Genomic DNA, 22,942 nt, shown 5'->3' on the forward strand with positions numbered 1-22,942 from the left:
CGCATGGCACCATCGTGTGGTCATTGGTTAAGATTATAAAAGTGCAGTTTGATCCAAATAATTCCCGTCTTGATACACTAGATGGAATCAGATACACGTTACATTGAATGCCTCTGTACTCTGAGGCTGGAACAAGCAACCAACCACAAAATGCTGACTAATGACAACCCAACACAACAATGAATCAGTCAATTACTTGAGTTTTACAGTCTTAGTGGTTGTCTTATTTTATTTACAGGAAAATACATTTTCACATCGATGTAAATGAACACTCAGTGCACATCCTCACATGCAGAATGAACAACAGTACCAGAACAGGTGGGATTAATTAAAACGATTAGTCTGTTTTCTCACTGTAAAAAAATTCAAAAGGAGACTAGAAAAGAGGGGAGACAATGCCTCTTATTGTCTGTCAGTCCCATGTCTTTCTTGACTGAAAGAGCATCACTAGGCCTATTGCACGACACAGACCCCATTCACATAACATGAATGAGTTTCATAAAATAATGACACAACACATGCATTAGTTACAAGAGGAACCATTAAATAAACAACCATTTTGCAAATCAAACTTAAATTGTCACAGTTGCCAAAATTGAATGAATTGCCCATGTCAAAGTAAAATCCTATGATACATGTCAAATACAGTACATTCGGATGCTCCACTTATTAAAAAAATGACAAAAGAATTGTATCCATTAATTGTTAGTAAGTCAAAGTGTTGTGGGAACATACTAGAGTAGGCATAACTTAACAGTTGCAATTTTATAGAATATCAAAGTATATTTTATTTTGTTTGACTTTGATCCATAGTATTGGTTAGATAGCTAACTCACGGTCATGTATACAGTTTCAAGCATCACCTCTTGATTCTACTCATTTCATACTATTCTCAGTCACTTTAAGACACTGTTTCATCCAGTAGTATACTGTAGATACTCCCTATCAACAGGGCTGAGCAACACAGAATTTTTTTTACAGTACAGGGAAATCAGGTTTCACTATGTCAGGTGTCCATTTCAAGACACAAAGTATTAGTTAGAATCCCAAAGAATGAGGAGAAGCCTGAATATGTAGGTAATTTTCAGGCTTATAACCTATTTATAACAGTAGTTAAACCCAAGTATATTACCAAAGTGAAATACTTTACTTCCATGAACAACTAACTATTCATGGTGAAAGTGATTGTATTTATCCTGCCACAATGCTCTCTGTTTAGCAATGATTGAAAGAGACAGTTCAAATATAATGTGATTGAGGCATCACTCACACTCACCCATTCCATGCAAATATAAGTACCATATTAACAAAGTATACATTACAATATATAGTTTACATATTTACAACTTACATACATTCTTTTCCATGTCACTTCTCTTTAAGACAGTTTAGTCTGAGATGTAGTGGTAAAAAATATCGCAGTTGCACTTGTTCTACACTTGAATGTGTTAAACAAGTGTAAATATTCTGCCATATGCAGTTACCGACTTCATTCTGTGACACTGGTGTGTTACAGTCGGGGTATAAGCCAATCAAATAACCCAGCACTACTATGTGCCACCCAATCAGTATACTCAATGTTTGTAGGTATTAATGATTGAAAATACCGTATAGGGCAGGAATCATCAACTAGATTCAGCCACGGGCTGATTTTTTTCTTGAACGGATGGTCAGGGAGGCGGAACGTAATTACAAATAATTTGTAGACTGCAAATTGACGGCAAGAAGCGCAAACATATATAATATTTGACTTTAACGTAATCATTTCAAACCTTGCTTACATCTGTATTCGATCACATACACCTCTCTATTATGCTTGGGAATACTTTGACATTTCCAAAATGTAAATCACTGCGGGCCAAATTCGGTGCACGGACCGCCAGTTGGAGAACCCTGGTATAGGTGATACACTAACACAGCCAGGCTATAAGGCTACAGTACTAGAAGGACTGGTCTTGGATTTGACATATAGTAACCTCAGCAGAGCTGACAGCTTTGTTCAGCAGAAGATTTACTGTACATATACAGGTTGGAACAGAGGCAGCATTATCAAACTCTAAAATGCATACATTTTATGACATTATCAAAAAAAGAAACAACGAAGTTCACAGTGTACAGTCTGAGATAGGTCGCTGATAAACAAATATGAATTGCTGAAATAGATTGATTTTAGTGTGGGTGAATATAACAAGGTAACAGTTAATTAAACCCAGCAACCAAGTAAACTGTACTAAGCCACAACGGAAAACAACAGTGGTTATTGTAAAACACAATGTAAACCTCTTGCTGAAGATGTGACATATTTCTTATAGGGGTGAAGATTGTCGACCGAGACAACACTAAACTTCCTGTTCCACAGATACTACCCTAGTGACAGTGAGTAGGGCTTTGCCAGGTGATGTGTGTGTGTGTGCGTTAGCGGTCTTGTGCGGAACCCAGTCCAATTCCTGCTGTGCTCTGCCGAAGACAAGACAGGATGCCTTAAAATCCAAGGCATCCATTTGTTCAGTAAACCAGAAGCCTATTGCAACAGACCAACAGCTCTGTCACTAATGCACTAATTTCCAATAAAAGCTCCTAATATAACCATCTCTTAGCCACTAACAAAGGCAAATCTGGGCTGCGGTCAAAGTAGTGCACTATATAGGTCTAGGGAAGGGTGTTATTTAAAATGCAGAGCCAGATAACTTGAAACTACTGAGGTATTTTGAATATATTACTATACTGCAGTTCTGATGAGAAAACCCATGAAAAACACATTCAGTAATGTTATAAGGAAGATGTCCTTATGACATAACCCAGCACTAGTGGCTGAGATAACAGAAAGGGACACACATGTATTGTACTTTAAATTTGAGCAGCTGGGCTACCTTTAAAACTGTATGCTTATTAGCCTAACCTTAATGAATAACTTCATATGATTGTAAAAACGTGGATGATCATTGTTTGATGTCATCCAATTACCTTTCTAGTATTTGTTTTATATATGGATGTAGAGGGTGCTCAACCAAAGTGAGTCAAGGTTAAATAAAAACATTGGTAGACATCATTGGACAGGTAAAGGCGCAATGCTCGCTCGCCTTAATTAAAACAAAGTTTTATTAGACAAGTTTAAAGACTGACGTAGAAGGCTATTAAAGGCCGAAACGTCAATCTTTTAAACTTGTCTCATAAAACCACGCATTTTTTAATGGAAAGCTTTGCGCCTCATCCTGTCCATAGTAGTTTTTTATTAACACAAACAAATCTACACAATAAAATAAGGAAAACACTGTCTCACAAAAAAAACATAAGCCTACTACTTCACTTGATAACTACTACAGCAATAACAATTAAAATGTCCTATAATTAAATAAAGTGCTAAAAATGAAAAAATATTTTTACTTCATTGTTCAACCAAATAAAATGTAAGTCTCAGCTTGTCAGAGATTTTAAGTCTCAACCATTCCAGCGATGAAAACATCTATAAAACAACATTGTTGAATGAATTCTTAAAATTCAACCCCAACACTGGAAATGTATGGGAATATGCGGTCAGTGTGCGTTGAAACAAAAAAAAGAATACTTTGACTTTCCTGAACATCCATCTTGCTCTTTCTTTCATTCGTCTTCTTTTCAGTCCGTTGCTGCGTCGGCTGTTTTGAGGACTGAGTCCTCTCCCAGGATCTTACAGAGTTCGTTGAGTCTGTGTTGCATCTTGGGTATTCCTGCAAGTGATGATTCGAGGCGCTGTTTCTCCTCGGTCAGGGAGAGACGAGTAGCGGTGTCTAGCTGCTCGAACCGCCATCCTCCCTCGCCATCAAACTGTAACAGGTGGGTGTGGTACTTCCTGTCGGTATGAAAAGTGGAGCAAGAATATGGGTTAAGGATGGGATTATTTCATGGTTGCGCTATGTTTCTCTTTTTTATTCATTCATTATCCAGTCCAAGCACAACATTATTTCAAAATAGTATACAATTGTCTTTGACCTTATGTTATGAAACATTATTGCAGTGTCAATGATGGTGCATGTCTTCTGTTCTATTGTGGTTGCAGTTATGCTGTGATTATTTTGTGCTGTGCCCAACCTTGTTGCGTGGTGTAGTGTCATGTCATGTTGTGTAAAATGTCATAGGGTTATTAAGTGACTGCTAAGGTTAAACAAGCAACTAAATAGCAGCAGAAATCTCCTGAGAGGAACAGACTTGCACAATATTGTGCTAGTACTCTTTGTGTTTGCGCTGCAATCATGTTTAATGCCTGAGGCTAACTCAGAGAAAATACAGAACAGAGCACTGCTGACGTGACAACTAGTGGTGCATTTGCTTGTAGCCTATTAGTTGTTTTGCGTTAGTTTTTTTTTTTACATTTCCTTTAAAAATTCTACAGGTTTCTATACAGTTCTCCTTTAAAACTGTTCTACAGTGTTCAGTACAGAATCTGTGTGCTTCAAGACAAAAAGCGGCATAAAATATTACATATTGGACGTTGAAGAAACTATCTGACTAGTCTTGCTTGCCATACTCATGGTGCTCTGCCTAAGTGTCGGAGACACAGCGGCTGTCGGAAGAGACACTATGACTGCATTTACACAGGCAGCCCAATTCTGACATTTTTTCACGAATTGGTCTTTTGACCAATCAGATCAGCTCTGAAAAATATCTGACGTGAAAAGATCTGATGTGATTGGTCAAAATACCAATTAGTGGAGAAAATATCAGAATTGGGCTGGACAGACTGGTCCAGATATGATACATATCTCTTACCAGAGGGAGGGCCTGTGGGTGATTGACAGTAATGATATCCCAGCATCCTTTGCAGCCTGGAATATTTTTCCCTCCACGTCAATGCTGACAGCACTGGTGCACTCATCCAACAGGGCATATTTTGGCCTGACACACAGGAAAATGGAAATTAGTAATTTATAACTCTCTAATGAAAAATTAATTAAATCAACTAGCCACCAATCAATCAGCTGTCAAACAAGAGAGGAATATGGGCTATTCAATCAACAGAACCTCTAAATATCTACTATTATGTTTTCCAACAGGGTATAAGAAGGCCTAAGATGGCAGGCCAAGTCTTACCTGTTGTAGAACATGCGAGCCATGCCCATCCTCTGTTTCTCTCCCCCAGACAACACATCCTTCCAGTCCATCTCTGCATCCCAACCTACACACAGACAAACAGACACACATCACAGTCAGTTAATATTGGAAGTACTGTCATTGACTACAGTTTATTCTCCATTGGAATAAGTAGGTTAAACACTACACATAGAACAACGGAAAGGGTTTAAATTGTGTACCTGTGTAACTGTGGTTGTGTAACTGTGGTGAGAGTTCAAAGTTCAAGAATATTCAATGCAGTAAAAAAAAAATAATATTACAAAAACACCAACAACAAAAAATAAGAATAAGAAATAAAAGTAACAAATAATTAAAGATAGAGCTGATTGTTGGAGAATAACAGGACCACTGGTCTCCAATTAACTACACTCTTAACGTCCTTAATAAAATCAATGATATGGAGAGGGATAGACTGATGCCACTAGAAAAATACAGAAATAACTTATTGAGCGGTCAAATGCACTACAGACAGCGCATAGTATGAGATACAAAAAGAGAGAGAGAGATACAAAAACTTTTTGAGGAAGGATGTGTTAGCTGAACTAAGAGGGCCCCATTCAGTATATGTCTGTTGTTGTTTGGGAATCCCCTTGGAAACCATATCATTCATCTCAAGGGTAAATGGTTTAAAAATAGGTTACTGGGAGTTGTCAGGCTTCAGCTACCTCTTTTCAAAGTGCATCTGTTACTACGCCTTCAGACCCACGCAACCGTGTTGTTCTAGGCTGACTCGGATCGTATTTCCTTCACTGCCCCTCCCCGGGTTCTTACCGCCCTCGCGGGTCACTATCTGGTTGAGGTTAACGATGTCCAGTATGACCTCTAGGTCCTTGTCTCTGTAGCCTCTGTCATGCATGTCCTTTAGAGAGTCTGGGTAGATCACCTGGTCTCTCAGGGTTCCAATGGACATGTACGGCCTGAGGAGAGAGAGAGGGAAGGGGGAGATAGTCAGACACAACATTTAGGTAAAAACGTCTGTGTGTGTGTGTGTGTGTGTGTGTGTGTGTGTGTGTGTGTGTGTGTGTGTGTGTGTGTGTCACGTTTCACCATTCCAGTAAAGCCGTCAAAACACCTGGAAGATCCGGTAGATCTTTCACGACTCTAAGGTCTGGTTTCTCTCTCTCACTCTCCATGGAGAGTCTAGAGGGTAAGGTTAGCTACTGCAGATTTTTAATACATTTAACTGTGTGTGTGTGTGTGTGTGTGTGTGTGTGTGTGTGTGTGTGTGTGTGTGTGTGTGTGTGTGTGTGTGTGTGTGTGTGTGTGTGTGTGTGTGTGTGTGTGTCTGTGTTTTTATTTTACTATCCTTGTGGGTACCAGAAGTCCTCACAAGGATAGTAAAACAAGGAAAATTCTGACAAGTGGGGACATTTGCCGGTCCCCACAAGGAGAAATGCTCTTTTAGGCTTAGGGGTTAGGTTTAGGGTTACAACTAGGGTTAGAATTAAGGTTGGGGATAGGGTTAGGGGTTACGGTTAGGAGTTAGGGTTTGGTATAGTTTTAGGGTTAGGGGTTAAGGTTAGGCTTAGGGTAAGTTTAGGGTTATGGTTAGGTTACGGTTAGGGTTAGGATTTGATTTAGGTTTAGGGGTTAGGGAAAATAGGATTTTGGATGGGAATCAATTCTTTGGCCACAAGGATAGCAATACAAATCTGTGAGTGTGTGTGTGTGTCACGTTTCAGCATTATTGAAAAGCCGTCAAACACCTGGGAGATCTGGTAAATATTTCACTACTCTAAGGTCTGGTTTCTCTCTCTCACTCTCCATGGAGATTCAGTTACTGAGTCTAGAGGGTAAGGATCCCTACTGCTGATTATCAATACCTTTCACTGTGTGTATGGTGTGTGTGTGTGTGTGTGCATTCATACAGAATATTCATCTGTGCATGCCTGTGTGTGTGCCTCTATGCAAGCTTGCATGTACAAATGTAGGATCTTAATTTGAGCCAGTTTGCTACAGCAGGAAAATAATCCTGCAGCAACAGGAAATGTGAATTATTATGTGGATTATAATTAATGGAAATGTTTTGTAGGAGTTGATACATTTTTCGTTAGGGAAAATCAAGTCTGATATATTAAAGTGGTAATTACAAACTTCAGAAGCTTTTTTAAAACCTTGAACTCCCTACAAGTTTGCATTTCCTGCCGTGCAGGAAAATCCTCAGCAACAAAAGAGTGATCAAATGAAGATCCTACATCTATACATGGGTACATGTGTGTCAGAGTCAGTACATGTGTGGGCATAAGGATGTGTGTGACAGTGACAACCACTGACCTTTGTGGTATGTAGAACATGTGTTGTGGGGAGGGTTTGTGCAGCAGCCCCCCATAGACAGGCCACAGCCCACTGAGGATCCTGAACAGAGAACTCTTCCCACAGCCGTTAGGGCCTGTGATCAACAGGTGCATACCTTCCTCCACCTGCAAGAAACAGCATTCACACACACACACGTTATAGCCTTGGAGGACTGAATAGTCTCATCACAGCTGATGTGTCTAACAACCCATGACATGAGTTTGGCAAAGCGAGACTAGTCTGAGTCACTTGATTCTATATAGTCCCTACATATTTTTTTGACATGGTTTATGTTGGGTATTAGGAAGCCATACTGTCCTTATTTTATACAATGCAATTTAGTGTGTGTGTGTGTGTGTGTGTGTGTGTGTGTGTGTGTGTGTGTGTGTGTGTGTGTGTGTGTGTGTGTGTGTGTGTGTGTGTGTGTACGTGTGTGATTATTACATGTGTGCTTCCTTCTCTTAGCCAGGGTTCACTTCAAAAATAAATTCAAATCTCAAAGTAAGCTAACTTTCCGGTAACACAACAAAGAACAAAGCATGTCCAACCCTACCCTGGGGGAAGATGGCTAGAGGGTTAGGCAAATATAGTGACAGCAAACACATCACAGATATTGTGACATACTGTATAGAATGTTTTAGTAGGATGCTGAGCAGGATCTTCAGTAGGACACACTTTCACAACACGATGGAAATGGAAAACAAAAATCTGTTTTCTTATTGGATAAGTTCAGGTAGTACTTAATTTGAAGTTTTTCACTTAATTTGAAAACGTTTTATTACTACTGAACATTGCCCAGGATTTTGCTGTAATATTTCTCACCTTGAAGTTGAGACTGGAGACCACTATGTCTCCATTGGGAGTGATGATAGGGACACTCTCACACACGATGCCATTGTCCACATCGATGACTCTTCCTGCAGAAGACCGAGACAAAAAACAAAGGAGAAATCAGTCATTGTGTGTCGATCACTAATTCATATGATCAGTTCAGCCAATGAGAGTACATGTGGCTGCCAGAAAAATGTGTAGCAGCATTTAAAAAGTGTGAGAAAGTGTAAAAAAGTGCAGCTGTAGATACTGAGGATGTAGCCAACTGACTAACTAGCTGTGTTAGTGAAGAGTATGTCCAGATGCACACGTTCACCGTTAGTATTAGCCTATCGGTTAGAGCGTTGGGCCACTAACCGAAAGGTGGCTGGTTCAAATACCGGGCTGACATGGTAAAAAATCTGTCGCTGTACATATCAGGTGTATGTGAAAATAAAACATCACATAACATGATTACAGCTGAGTAATTTGACCAAGATGGTCGAAAAAAACAGCAATAAAGATACACTGCACAGGATTAGCCTATGCTGTGTCCCAAATCGCACCCTACTCCCTTTATAGTGCGCTACTTTTGACAAAGGCCCATAGGTCTCTGGTCAAAAGTCAGTGTTTCCCTGAGGATTCTTTTCAGCAGCGGTGGCAAAGTTAGCGTGGGGCGAACGTCTGTGACAAGGTCACTTCTGGTGACCTTTGAAAAGAGCATTCTACTCCAAAATGAAAGAATATATGATTATGTTGACACCATCTGAAATATAATTTCCACTTTAAAAACATTATAACCTGTAGCCTGAAATTAATAGGCTGAAGCTTGGGATGGCCCATCTGCATTTACAGTGCATTCAGAAACTATTCAGACCCCTTGACTTTTTCCCCCCAAAATTGAAATTGAAATATCACATTTACATAAGTATTCAGACCCTTTACCCAGTACTTTGTTGAAGCACCTTTGGTAGCGATAACAGCCTCGAGTCTTCTTTGGTATGACGCTAAAAGCTTAGCACACCTGTATTTGGGGAGTTTTTCCCATTCTTCTCTGCAGATCCTCTCAAGTTCTGTCAGGCTGGATGGGGAGCATCGCTGCACAGCTATTTTCAGGTCTCTCCAGAGACGTTTAATCGGGTTCCAGTCCGGGCTCTGGCTGGACCAATCAAGGACATTCAGAGACTTGTTTCCGAAGCCACTCCTGCGTTGTCTTGGCTGTGTGCTTAGGGTCATTGTCCTGTTGGAAGGTGAACCTTCACCCCAGTCCGAGGTCCTGATTGCTCTGGAGCAGGATTACATCAAGGATCTCTCTGTACTTTGCTACATTCATATTTTCCTCGATCCTGATTAGTCTCCCAGTCCCTGCCGCTGAAAGACATCCCCACAGCATGATGCTGCCACCACCATGCTTCACCGTAGGGATGGTGCCAGGTTTCCTCCAGACGTGGCGCTTAGCATTCAGGCCAAAGAGGTCAATCTTGGTTTCATCAGTCCAGAGAATCTTGTTTGTCATGGTCTGAGAGTCCATTAGGTGCCGTTTGGCAAACTTCAAGCGGGCTGTCATGTGCCATTTACTGAAGAGTGGCTTCCGTCTTGCCACTCTACCATAAAGGCATGATTGGTGGAGTGCTGCAGAGATGGTTGCCTTTCTGGAAGGTTCTGCCATCTCCACAGAGGAACTATGGAACTCTGTCAGAGAGACGATTTCTGATTGTTATGAAAACTTGAAATCGGCCCTATTTAATCGGCCATTCCGATTAATCGGTCGACCTCTAATATAGACAGGTGTGTGCCTTTCCAAATCATATCCAATCAACTGAATTTACCACAGGTGGACTCCAATCAAATTGTAGGAACATCTCACGGATGATCAATGTGAACAGGATAAACCTGAGCTCAATTTCGAGTCTCTTAGCAAAGGGTCTGAATACTTATGTAAATAAGGTATTTCTGTTTTTATTTTTAATACATTTGCAGACATTTCTAAAAACTTGTTGTAGCTTTGTCATTACGGGGTATTGATGAGTGTCACGCCCTGACCTTAGTATTCTTTGTTTTCTTTATTATTTTGGTTAGGTCAGGGTGTGACGAGGGTGGAATGTGTGTTTTTGTCTTGTCTAGGGTTTTGGTATGTCTAGGTGTGTGTGTGTAGTCTAGGCAGTATGTAGGTGTATGGTGGCCTAAAATGGTTCCCAATCAGAGGCAGCTGTTTATCATTGTCTCTAAATGTGTCACGATCGTCGTAGTGAGGAGACCAAGGCGCAGCGTGAGAGAAATACATTCTTCTTTTTAATAACGAAGAACACTTAACAAACAATACAAAATAACAAAACGAACGTGACCGCTATAATACTGAGTGCAAACATGCAACATCACATAGACAATTACCCACAAATCCCCAACACAAAACAAGCCACCTATATATGATTCACAATCAGGGACAACGATAGACAGCTGCCTCTGATTGAGAACCATATTAGGCTGAACATAGAAACAGACAAACTAGACACACAACATAGAATTCCCACCCAGCTCACGTCCTGACCAACACTAAACAAGCAAAACACACAAGAACTATGGTCAGGACGTGACAGATCCTATTTAGGTTGCCATTTTCTAGTTTGGTTTGTGGGTTATTGTCTATGTGAAGTTGCATGTCTGCACTCAATGTTTATAGCGTTCACGTTCGTTTTGTTATTTTGTATTGTTTGTTTAGTGTTCTTCGTGTTCAGTCGTCTTCTATTAAAAATATGTATTCACATCACGCTGTGCTTTGGTCTCCTCACTACAACGTTCGTGACAATGAGGAAAAACATGTATTTAATACATTTTAGAATAAGGCTGTAATTTAACAAAATTTGGAAAAAGTCAATGGGTCTGAATACTTTCCGAACGTACTGTACCTAATTGAAACCCCCCAAAAGACTGAATGCATAAAATTATACAAATATATGTTGTAACTTGTCACTCCAGGCGACTGAACATTTTAGAGGCCCTCCTCCTGGCCGCAGAGAAAAAATGTAGCTGTTTTAAAATTCTACACATTCTGTCATGGGGCGGAGAGAAAACATTTAAGTTTTAAAGCGAATTCCCTGCAATTGTATACATTTTGCCATGGGGCAGAGAGAAAATGTGCCGATTAGAGCAAATTTCCTGCATTCTACACACTTATGCATTGTTCTTATGCTATCTGTATGACTCAAACATTCTAACAAAATTATGCAATTGTGGGAATTTTAGATTCTGCCTGACTGTCTAGCTTTAATTTGGTGATTGTTAGTTCTCAAAGATTATCATATTTAATTTTTAATATATAGATCCATTATCGTTTATACATACTTTCTCTGTTTTAGTCATTTAACTTTACACTGAAAACGTTTTACCTTGGTGATTTCTTTTTTTTATACACTGTATATAAAAAATATATATAAATATATAAACAAATATTTTCTACAATGTAGAAAATAGTAAAAATAAAGAAAAACCCTTGAATTAATAACTTTTGACTGGTACTGTATACATACAGTTGAAGTCGGAAGTTTACGTACACTTAGGTTGCGTCATTAAAACTCGTTTTTCAACCACTCCATAAATGTCTTGTTAACAAACTATAGTTTTGGCAAGTCGGTTAGGACATCTAATTTGTGCAGGACACAAGTATTTTTTCCAACAATTGTTTACAGACAGATTATTTCACTTATAATTCACTGTATCACAATTCCAGTGGGTCAGAAGTTCACATACACTAAGTTGACTGTGCCTTTAAACGGCTTGGAAAACTCCAAGCTTCTGAGAGGCTAATTGACATAATTTGAGTCAATTGGAGGTGTACCTGTGGATGTATTTCAAGGCCTACCTTCAAACTCAGTGCCTCTTTGCTTGACATCATGGGAAAATCAAAAGAAATCAGCCAGACTTCAGAATTCGTTTTTAACCATAGGTCTGGTTCATCCTTGGGAGCAATTTGCAAACGCTTGAAGGTACCACGTTCATCTGTACAAACAATATTAAGCAAGTATAAACACCATGGGACCACGCAGCCGTCATACCGCTCAGGAAGGAGACGCGTTCTGTCTCCTAGAGATGAACGTACTGTGGTGTGAAAAGTGCAAATCAATCCCAGAACAACAGCAAAGGACCGTGAGAAGATGCTGGAGGAAATAGGTACAAAGTATCTATATCCACAGTAAAATGAGTCCTTATCGACATAACCTGAAAGGCCGCTCAGCAAGGAAGAAGCCACTGCTCCAAAACCGCCATAAAACAGCCAGACTAAGGTTTGCAACTGCAAAGTACAAAGATCGTACTTTTTGGAGAAATGTCCTCTGGTCTGATGAAACAAAAATAGAACTGTTTGGCCTTAATGACCATCGTTATGTTTGGAGGAAAAAGGGGGAGGCTTGCAAGCCGAAGAACACCATCCCAACCGTGATGCACGGAGGTGGCAACATCATGTTGTGGGGGTGCTTGCTCAGGAGGGACTGGTGCACTTCACAAAATAGATGGCATCATGAGGCAGGGAAATTATGTGGATATATTGACGCAACATCTCAAGACATCAGTCAGGAAGTTAAAGCTTGGTCGCAAATGGGTCTTCCAAATGGACAATGACCCCAAGCATACTTCCAAAGTTGTGGCAAAATGGCTTAAGGACAACAAAGTCAAGGTATTGGAGTAGCCATCACAAAGCGCTGACCTCAATCCTATAGAAAATTTGAGGGCAGAACTGAAAAAGCGTGTGCAAGCAAGGAGGCTTACAAACCTGACTCAGTTACACCAGCTCTGTCAGGAGGAATGGGTCCATATTCACCCATATTGTGGAAGCTTGTGGAAGGCTACCCGAAACGTTTGACCCAAGTTAAACAATTTATAGGCAATGCTACCAAATACTAATTGAGTGTATGTAAACTTCTGACCCACTGGGAATGTGATTAAATAAATAAAAGCTGAAATAAATAATTCTCTCTACTATTATTCTGACATTTCACATTCTTACAATAAAGTGGTGATCCTAACTGACCTAAGACAGGGAATTCTTACTAGAATTAAAGGTCAGGAATTGTGAAAAACTGAGTTTAAATGTATTTGGCTAAGGTGTATGTAAACTTCTTACTTCAACTATATATATATGCGGCAACGATTTAGAAGCGGTGGCCTGCCACTGGTAAATTAATATGGAGAAACACTGAAAGTAGTGCACTATATACATTTACATTTAAGTCATTTAGCAGACGCTCTTATCCAGAGCGACTTACAAATTGGAAAATTCATACATATTCATCCTGGTCCCCCCGTGGGGAATGAACCCACAACCCTGGCGTTGCAAGCACCATGCTCTACCAACTGAGCCACACGGGACCACCATATAGGGAATAGGGTGCCATTTGGGGCGGACCCTATGTCTCTCTGTAACCTTTAAAAAATATATGTTGATTCAACGTATACTGTAATTGTAAGGCAACAAGTTGCAATAGGATTGTGAGTTTGCTCAACATTTGTGCATATACAGTGAGCTCCAAAAGTATAGGGACAGTGACTCTTTTGTTGTTGTTTTGGCTCTGTATTCCAGCACTTTGGATATGAAATGATACAATGACTATGAGATTAAAGTGACTGTCAGCCTTAATTTAAGGGTATTTTCATCCATATCGGGTAAACCGTTTTAGAAATTACAGCACTTTTTGTACTCCCTGCATGCAGCTCGGGGATTCGAACCGGCAACCTTTTGGTTACCAGGCTACCAGCCCGCCTCTCTAACCCAGATGCTACCACCACCCCCTGATGTAGTAAAGGTAGTAAAGTGGTATACTATGGTATAGTTGTGTACTGAATAGCATTTAACATTTAAGTGTCTCAGAATGTGTATGTGTATCCTACGTACCGCTGGACAAATGCGTACTAAATGCTTAACATCTCAGACACTCTACCTTTGATTTCCAAAGGCCCATCAATGTGCATCTCTGGCCTGGCCACGTTCTTCTTCTCTCCTGTTCCCGTGGTAGATGTGGACGAGCGCTTGTACATGCCCCTCTGCACCTCGCCAAACACCAGGAACATGTTGTAGACACGCGTCGTGTAGCCCGCCAGCTCTGTGACCTATTACAGACAACCAGAAAGGTCAGAGGTCATTCGTAGAGGTAAATAACACTGGAGTCAGGCTGAACAGAAAGGGGTCAGTTAGGTCATCTTACCCAACAGAGTTCACTACCATTGCCCGACAGTAGATGTTTGCAAAGAAGAGCAGTGTGTGTGTCTTTGGGAAAACACTTACATTAATGCACGTGAACTACGGGAGCAGCCAGCAGCAGAACTGGTGTATAGCAGTGTATTGTAGCGTGCACTGAAAATCTGGTCAGGTCAGTACAAGGTGAAGGGCCATTATTTGATCAGATGATGCAAAAGCCCTCTGTATAATTTATGCAACTAATTTTCACTCATAGCTTAATGTGACTCTAAACAATGGCTGTTTTTGTTTTTTAATAGCTGTTTGTATCTGTGTTTAGGGAACACACAGTACTGATGATGGCCCGAGGCCTTCCTAGAGATAAAATAGCCTGTATAATGAGGCGGCTGTACACTCTTAGAAAAAAGTGTTCTAGAAGGGTTCTGCAGCCGTCCCCAAAGGAGGACCCTTTTCAGTTCCAGGTAAAACTCTTTTGGGTTCCATGTACAACCCTCTGTGGAAAGGGTTCTATTTTTTTTCCCTAATAATTGTTTTTACCTTTATTTAACTAGGCAAGTCAGTTGAGAACAAATTCTTATTTACAATAACGGCCTCCCCCGGCCAAACCCGGGCGACGCTGGGCCAATTGTGCGCCGCCCTATGGGACTCCCAATCACAGCCGGATGTGATACAGCCTGGATGACTGTGACCCAAAGGGGTTTTACCTGGAACCAACAGGGGTTCTTCAAAGGGTTATCCTATGGGAACAGCTGAAGAAACGTTTTTTGTTCTAGATAGCACCTTTTTCTCTAAGAGTGTAGTGTCAACAGGAGCAACAGCCTACACACACTTGGAGATGGAAGGGAGGGAATGAGGGGGATGGAGAGAGATAGTGACAAACTGTAGCCTAGAGACAGAAACAATTCCAGTCATGGAATCATCTCCCTATAGGGTACTGCTAGAGGGAACTCCCTGAAAACAACCTAAACCGACTAGAAATAGGCCTACAGTATATGATCATTACTGAGATTATCTAGCCATTACAGATTGCCTAGACACATACAGAGCCTGGACACAAACAGATTACCTAGACATTGCAAATTGCCTCGGCATTACAGAGGATGCATGGTCTACAGTGCAGCATGCCTACAAAAACCAAATCAGTCATACATACGTGATTCAAATGAGTTGCATGCAAAACCTCAAACATTTCAAGGAGATCTCTTCCAGGTTAGTTAGGGTGTTATTGGATTGGTAATGAGGAGCTGAACCCAGCCAGACAGGCTACATGGGTTGTGGCAGGCAGTCTCTGGGGCTGGCTGGCTGTGTTAACTCTCTCCTGGGAGAGAGGGCTACTTGGTATAGCCTTCCCTGGTGGAGGATTATAATTATAAACCAGGTGGAGGATTATTCACAGCTAGGCAAAGCCAGCCAGCCAGCAGAGTGGCAGAGGGGGAAAGCCTCTAAAGTGGAACTGACAGCACTTTGACAATATTCAATCTTATTCAAATCTGTACACCCCCAGGAAGAATATATTTTTTTTTTCTGACAAGCGAGCATTTTTCACGTTTTCATAAATTCATAGAATGTTTGGGAATGATGTAGTAAGGCATTTGTGACATTTCTATAGCAATATAGAGTGGGAAAGCGGCCGTGCGTTTGGACAATTAGGACACTGGAGAAAATAAAACAGAATAAAAACATATGTCCAGGCCAGGACCGGAGTCTACACAGACCTGTGCGCCATAGCCAATCAGAGCTACAGTAGGCCTATATGCAAATAAGCCATTTGCCACAAGGACCTGACGATCATTCACTTTGAACTGGACTGTGTGTTTACAGGCAGTAGCAACAGCGCAACTTTAGATCATTAGAAATCATTCGACAAAAGCCACAAAATACACCTGAATGGATTTCTGCAAATACTGTATGTAAATACCACTGGAGTCTTACATTTGGGAACTTTAAAATCCTATTGATCAAACAACCATGAAATGGTAGCCCTCGTATGCCTATGCACATCAACAAGATCAACAACTAATGCTAGCCAGAGTGGAATGAGCTAAAATCTATTGAGGGAACATTAGATAAACCCTCTCAAACTTTTTCAGTGGCCATCAAAATTGCACTGATGAACGATGGAGAATAGTAGCTTGCTCGTCCTCCTGCAGCTTGCCTGCCAATGCATGTTTGTCCCAACCCACGTTTTGATAACTGAATGGGAACTTGCCTGCCTGCCTGCCCATTTGATCAATGCCAAATACATTTGATTGACAACTAAGAGATATGCTAACTGTGGATAACAGTCATTCAAGTTCAGCATAGCTAGCTAGCTAGTCATCTATGCACTTAATTAGCGAATGGAGGACATGTTTCCCTTGCTTCATTTTCATGCCAGCCAGGTCGGCTATACTCCTGTTGTAAAGATAAACAATGTGCTTAATATTAGGAAAGTTGAGAAATAAATATAGTAGGCTCAGCCTATAGAAAGCTGATGGGATCCTCCTCTTTTTAATAGTGGCCATCACTTTGTTTTCTCACGCATTTGCATAGCCTATAGAACCACCTGGTGGTTTACTCAATAAATTACTAGTAGTTTATAAATAGAGTGTATGACTATTTTTCTTTAGATTTATTGTGATGGTGTAGGCTATATTACATGGATTTCTTAGACTTTTTAAAATGTAGATGCTCCAAAGATATGCATCAGTGGCTTGTAGGTGTCACGCTGGTATAAAGGAGACAGGCGCAGGAATACACAATAGGGGTTTTTAATACACCCGAAACAAACACGTATACAAAAACACTGGGCTGTACCCAAACAAAAGAGCGAGGGTAAACCTTGTTGACCGACACGGGATGATACTCGTAATACACAATATATATAGCACGCAGCATAACAGCTGCACCAACACATAGGTAATCACACCACCAACAAACATGGGAACAATAACCGACAATATATAACATACTAATCAGGGGAAATGGAAACCAGGGGTGTGTAATCTGACAAGACAGTCCGGGGTTGATGATAATGAATCCCGTTCAGTGAAGCCTAAAAGGCCGGTGACGTAGATCTCCGGAACTGGTGAACAGAATGAGCATCAGTACCGGGGGGGATCCGTGACAGTAGGCTATGTGTGGAAGCCAGAAGATGCTAAATGTGTTTATGTGAATTAAAGGTCAATTACCGTGAGACCGGCAGTTATTTGCTTGACAATCACCGGCTGACACAATGTCATGACCGCCACAGTCTCAGGCTGTGTTCAGACAGTGTGCTGTGACAGCAGCAGTAGCGTAACGTGTACTACCTGTGTCTGTCTGAATGTGTGTGCCCCTGCAGCATAACATACCATACTATTCCATAACCTATTGGGGTGTGTGGCTCTGTTCAGACACTGTGATAGGCTAGCTGCAGGGTGAGCTGCAGTGAGTGAATATTACCTCAGGAATGTATCTCTTAGGGTGCCACAACAAACACACAGCAACAATCCCTGCATGCACAGGCTTGTTGGGTGACAGCCAAAACACTACCTAATAATCACATTCTGTCCATTTTCATCCTCTGTGTGTTCTCCACACTGTATGGTATATGACTAAATGTAGCCTAACCTTCAGCAGGAAGTGTGATACTGTAGATCCAAAACAGAGACAGCTGTCTAATTTGCAAGGCAAAAGATTACAAAAACCAGTCTGACACCAACAATACTCAATTCCTCTTATTGAAAGGTCAACCCTCCCCCACAGAGTGAACCAGTGCACATTTTATTGTACATCAGCCCTTTTCTCACATCCATGTAATACCGTAGATATAACTGTCATATTCACAAATATTGAAGTGGGCATAATGACAACCAACACAGACAACATTCAAATCAGCACTGTGATGGGGGACATAAAATGTCCTTTTGGGCCAAATTCTGGTAACTCATAAATAAATGACTGCTAAAAATATATATGCATGAATAGTCATCATCATTTTGGGATTAAAATAAGGGATTACGTCCCTATGATTCAGTGAATGAGCGCGGCCCTTCTTTGGTGTTGCTTCATGTTGGTCTGCAACCTTGACAGACAGTTTGAAAGTCCTCTTGTCATGAGTGGGTCTAGTGGCTCACTCAAACACTGTCCTATCACTCGATAATGCCACTTGAATGTAAGAGGAGACGAGACAGGAGAGAGAGAGAGAGAGAGAGTGAGAGTGAGAGTGAGAGTGAGAGTGAGAGAGAGAGAGAGAGAGAGAGAGAGAGAGAGAGAGAGAGAGAAGGAGAGAGGACAGAGAAGAGTGAGACGTCACCTCTTTGTAGGAGGACATGATTCTCTCGATGGCGTCAGCTCCAGAGGCCAGGAGATTGCGTGCGGTGGTGAAAGCCTCCGTCCTCTCGCTCACCAGCACCTGAGTCTGACCGTCGGCAGTTTCTGTGAGAGGGGAAATGAAGGTGAGACACTATGAGATGACATACTGGGCCCCTAGCCCCTTGGCTTTCTGATCAGTGAACTCCTAGGGGGTATGGCCTAAGGAAGGGCCTAGGAACTAGGGAAAGGGGCTAAAGACTGAAATGGAACAGAGCCATTCTGTGCTTAGACCAGTAAGACTGTAATGACGGCTCGTTTTTTGTGGCCAAAAACCAAATAGTTGCCATGTTATCAGTGTGCATGACACTGATTGGGGTGGAGAACACAGGAGGTTGGTGGCACCTTAATTGTGGAGGACGGGCTCGTTGTAATAGCTTGAGCGGAATTTGCGGAATGGTATCAAATATATCAAACACATGGTTTCCATGTGTTTGAGGCCATTCCATTCGCTCCATTCCAGCCATTACTATGAGCCGTCCTCCCCTCAGCAGCCTCCACTGGTGGAGACAACGGTAGCATTCAGTTAGTTAGCAGCTAACAGGATAATAGGGACAATAGCATGAATATACCTTTATCGGCACAACAAAGTTCTTGACACCATTCAGTTGAATAACACCTTAAGGGTATCATTGAGATAGTTGGTTCCTGTGGGTTAACACATGCGGATCAGCTACTACTACAGTTGAAGTCGGAAGTTTACATACACCATAGCCAAATAAAATTTAAACTCAGTTTTTCACAATTCCTGACATTTAATAGCAGAAAAAATTCCCTGTATTAGGTCTGTTAGGATCACCACTTTATTTTAAGAATGTGAAACGTCAGAATAATAGTAGAGAGAACGATTTATTTCAGCTTTTATTTCTTTGTGGGTCAGAAGTTTACATACACTCAATTAGTAGTTGGTAGCATTGCCTTTAAATTGTTTAACTTGGGTCAAACGTTTCAGGTAGCCTTCCACAAGCTTCCCACAATAAGTTGGGTGAATTCTGGCCCATTCCTCCTGACAGAGCTGGTGTAACTGAGTCAGGTTTTTAGGACTCCTTGCTCATATACGCTTTTTCAGTTCGTCCCATAAATTTTCTATAGGATTGAGGTTAGGGCTTTGTGATGGCCACTCCAATACCTTGACTTTGTTGTCCTTAAGCCATTTTGCCACAACTTTGGAAGTATGCTTGGGCTCATTCTCCATTTGGAAGACCCATTTGCGACCAAGCTTTAACTTCCTGACTGATGTCTTGAGATGTTGCTTCAATATATCCACATAATTTTCCATCCTCATGATGCCATCTGTTTTGTGAAGCGCACCAGTCCCTCCTGCAGCAAAGCACCCCCAAAACATGATTCTGCCACCGCTGTGCTTCACGGTTGGGATGGTGTTCTTTGGCTTGCAAGCCTCCCCCTTTTTCCTCCAAACATAACAATGGTCATTATGGCCAAACAGTTCTATTTTCATTTCATCAGACCAGCGGACATTTCTCCAAAAAGTACGATCTTTGTCCCCATGTGCAGTTGTAAACCGTAGTCTGTTTTTTTAAATGCCGGTTTTGGAGCAGTGGCTTCTTCCTTGATTTGCGGCCTTTCAGGTTATGTCGATATATGACTCGTTTTACTGTGGATATAGATACTTTTGTACCTGTTTCCTCCAGCATCTTCTCACGGTCCTTTGCTGTTGTTCTGGGATTGATTTGCACTTTTCACACCACAGTACGTTCATCTCTAGGAGACAGAACGCATCTCCTTCCTGAGCGGTATGACGGCTGCGTGGTCCCATGGCGTTTATACTTGCGTACTATTGTTTGTACAGATGAACGTGGTACCTTCAGGCGTTTGTAAATTGCTCCCAAGGATGAACCAGACTTCTGGAGGTCTACAATTGTTTTTCTGAGGTCTTGGTTGATTTCTTTTGATTTTCCCATGATGTCAAGCAAAGAAGCACTTAGTTTGAAGGTAAGCCTTGAAATACATCCACAGGTACAACTCCAATTGACTCAAATTAAGTCAATTAGCCTATCAGAAGCTTCTAAAGCCATGACATCCCTTTCTGGAATTTTCCAAGCTGTTTAAAGGCACAGTCAACTTAGTGTATGTAAACTTCTGACCCACTGGAATTGTGATACAGTGAATTATAAGTGAAATAATCTGTCTGTAAACAATTGTTGGAAAAAATGACTTGTGTCATGCACAAAGTAGATGTCCTAACTGACTTGCCAAAACTATAGTTCGTTAATAAGAAATTTGTGGAGTGGTTGAAAAACGAATTTTAATGACTCCAACCTAAGTGTATGTAAACTTCCGACTTCAACTGTATGTGGCATATGCAAATTAAGAGGGACTGTTTTTTGGGGCTTTGTGAGATCAGCACAAAATTACCTAAAAAGAATCAAATGTCAGTCGGTTCAAATGAAAAACGGAATAGGCTACCTACTGGTATGCAGAAACAGAGATAACCCATTACAACTATTCCCTCTTCCACAGGAGATGCTGTACTCGAAAACAAGAGGGTTTAGAAGAAAACAAGATGATGTTGTGATGATTATTACCGCTGTCAGCGAAGCCAGTAGCTGTGATGATGGGCACAGCCACCATGACCAGTCCACAGCTACTCCACACGTACTTCATGAGGAACTGCTCTATCATGATGTACCACAGACGCTTGGACAGGATCAAGTTCATCTGCTCCGCCAGGGCCCGGTAGCACTTCTGCAGCTGACGCATCTCCACCTGACACACACAGGACAGACAGACACAAACAGGCAGTTTACATTGCAGTCACAAAAGTATCTAGCCTACACAGTATAGCACATTTACAACAAATGTACTACAATAGTTTTCACATTACATTCACATTGCACTTGAGTTATTTTGCGCTTGCAGATAGACAGTCTTATCTAAAACAAGTGCATATAAGGAGGCTGTCAATCAAATGATTGAAGATCACTTTTGGGAATTGGATATGATGTCATGGGTGTTCTTTGGATCCGACTCCAAGGGATCCAACCCATGGGTATTTATATAGTAATAAATATAGTGACTTTGCATGGAAAATCCTCCATGCATCCTTCCTCATATACCTTGTGGCCCCTGTAGAAGGCTATCTCCTCTGCATTGGCAATGATCCTGGAATGCACATAGCGCAAATGGCCTTTCCTGTGGGCCTCTTCAGCTACTAGTTTTCCGAATTTCGGCGAGCAGGCCCTCAGAACCTTGGCCGTGCAAAACACCACCAACCCAGCCAGCAGGGTCGGCCCGCTGGCGTTGGCCCCCCTGGACCGGGCCGTCTGAATGAGGGTGTAGGAGGTGAGTATCACATCCAAGATGGGCTTAGTGAGGTTCGAGTAGAGATGCGCCACGGATTGGGAAAACATCATTACGTCCTCGGTAAGAGACTGGTCCGGGTTGGTCAGTCTCCCGTCCATGTTGCTAACTTTGTAGTAGGTCTGGTCTGTGAAATAGGTGGTGTAGGCATGGTCCACTAGCCGTGTGCGGAAGGCGAGGGCCAGCTTGCATTCCAGGTAGCGGATAACGCTGTTCACGAATGTGGCCGGGATAGCAATAAGGAGCCATTTCATCAGTTGGATGATGAAGCTTCGTGGTTCTTTCTCAACGATTGTTTTCACAATCTTGCCATCCAAGCCTGCGACATAGATAGACAGAAACGTCCGGGAAATCAACGCGACCGAATGCAGAGAAAGCAATCCAAGCTCTTTGGAGACAAGCTTTGGAAAGAGAATTTTAATGAGTTCAAGTATCTGCTTAAAAAATTCTGCGTTTACACCAGGTGACTTTGTATGACTCAGTGCATCTGTTTGTGATTTAACCGTCGAGCCATTTTCCTCTCCTTTAGACCCCCTGCTATTCTTGCATTCTTTCCGTTTCACGAATTGTCTGCAGACGATGGGGTACAAGGTTTTCACTCCATAGGCAGCGGCCGCGAGAAAGATAGCTCGCTTCGCTGCAGTCGCCCGGTCCCATTTCACTCTGGACGCCGCATCAAGTATATTGGACATCTTTCCCCTACAAAGCGATCAAAGAGCTAGTCTTCTTTGATGTTATTCCGTTCTACATTCACCAGGAGTTAGTATCATGATGGAAAAACAATCTACCTCATACAATGGTGCGAGGTTTCAGCTAGAAAACCCAACCGCTAGCTACGTTCTAGTATTTCCGTCATTTGGTTTGGCAGTGTTTTCTTTGGGCAACACC

General features: G+C 41.5%; 1 protein-coding gene across 2 annotated transcripts; it reads right to left on the reverse strand.

Annotated features, from left to right (window-relative positions):
- Positions 1-201: 201 nt before the first annotated feature.
- LOC129865285 (ATP-binding cassette sub-family D member 2-like) lies at positions 202-22,932 on the reverse strand. Of its 2 annotated transcripts, none has more exons than XM_055937941.1 (10): positions 22,843-22,932; positions 21,280-21,460; positions 18,678-18,799; positions 14,145-14,313; positions 8,227-8,321; positions 7,384-7,529; positions 5,881-6,026; positions 5,068-5,152; positions 4,747-4,872; positions 202-3,829 (listed from the first exon to the last, which is right to left on the reverse strand). In XM_055937941.1, exons 2-10 carry the CDS (start codon positions 21,452-21,454, stop codon positions 3,616-3,618), a joined length of 1,278 nt encoding a protein of 425 aa, XP_055793916.1. In that variant the 5' UTR covers positions 21,455-21,460; positions 22,843-22,932; the 3' UTR covers positions 202-3,615. The 2 variants fall into 2 exon arrangements, with proteins under 2 accessions (XP_055793916.1, XP_055793915.1); XM_055937940.1 differs by having other exon boundaries at positions 21,811-22,922.
- Positions 22,933-22,942: the final 10 nt, after the last annotated feature.

This window comes from Salvelinus fontinalis, chromosome 11, assembly GCF_029448725.1.
Source record: "Salvelinus fontinalis isolate EN_2023a chromosome 11, ASM2944872v1, whole genome shotgun sequence".
Classification (NCBI taxonomy): domain Eukaryota; kingdom Metazoa; phylum Chordata; class Actinopteri; order Salmoniformes; family Salmonidae; genus Salvelinus; species Salvelinus fontinalis.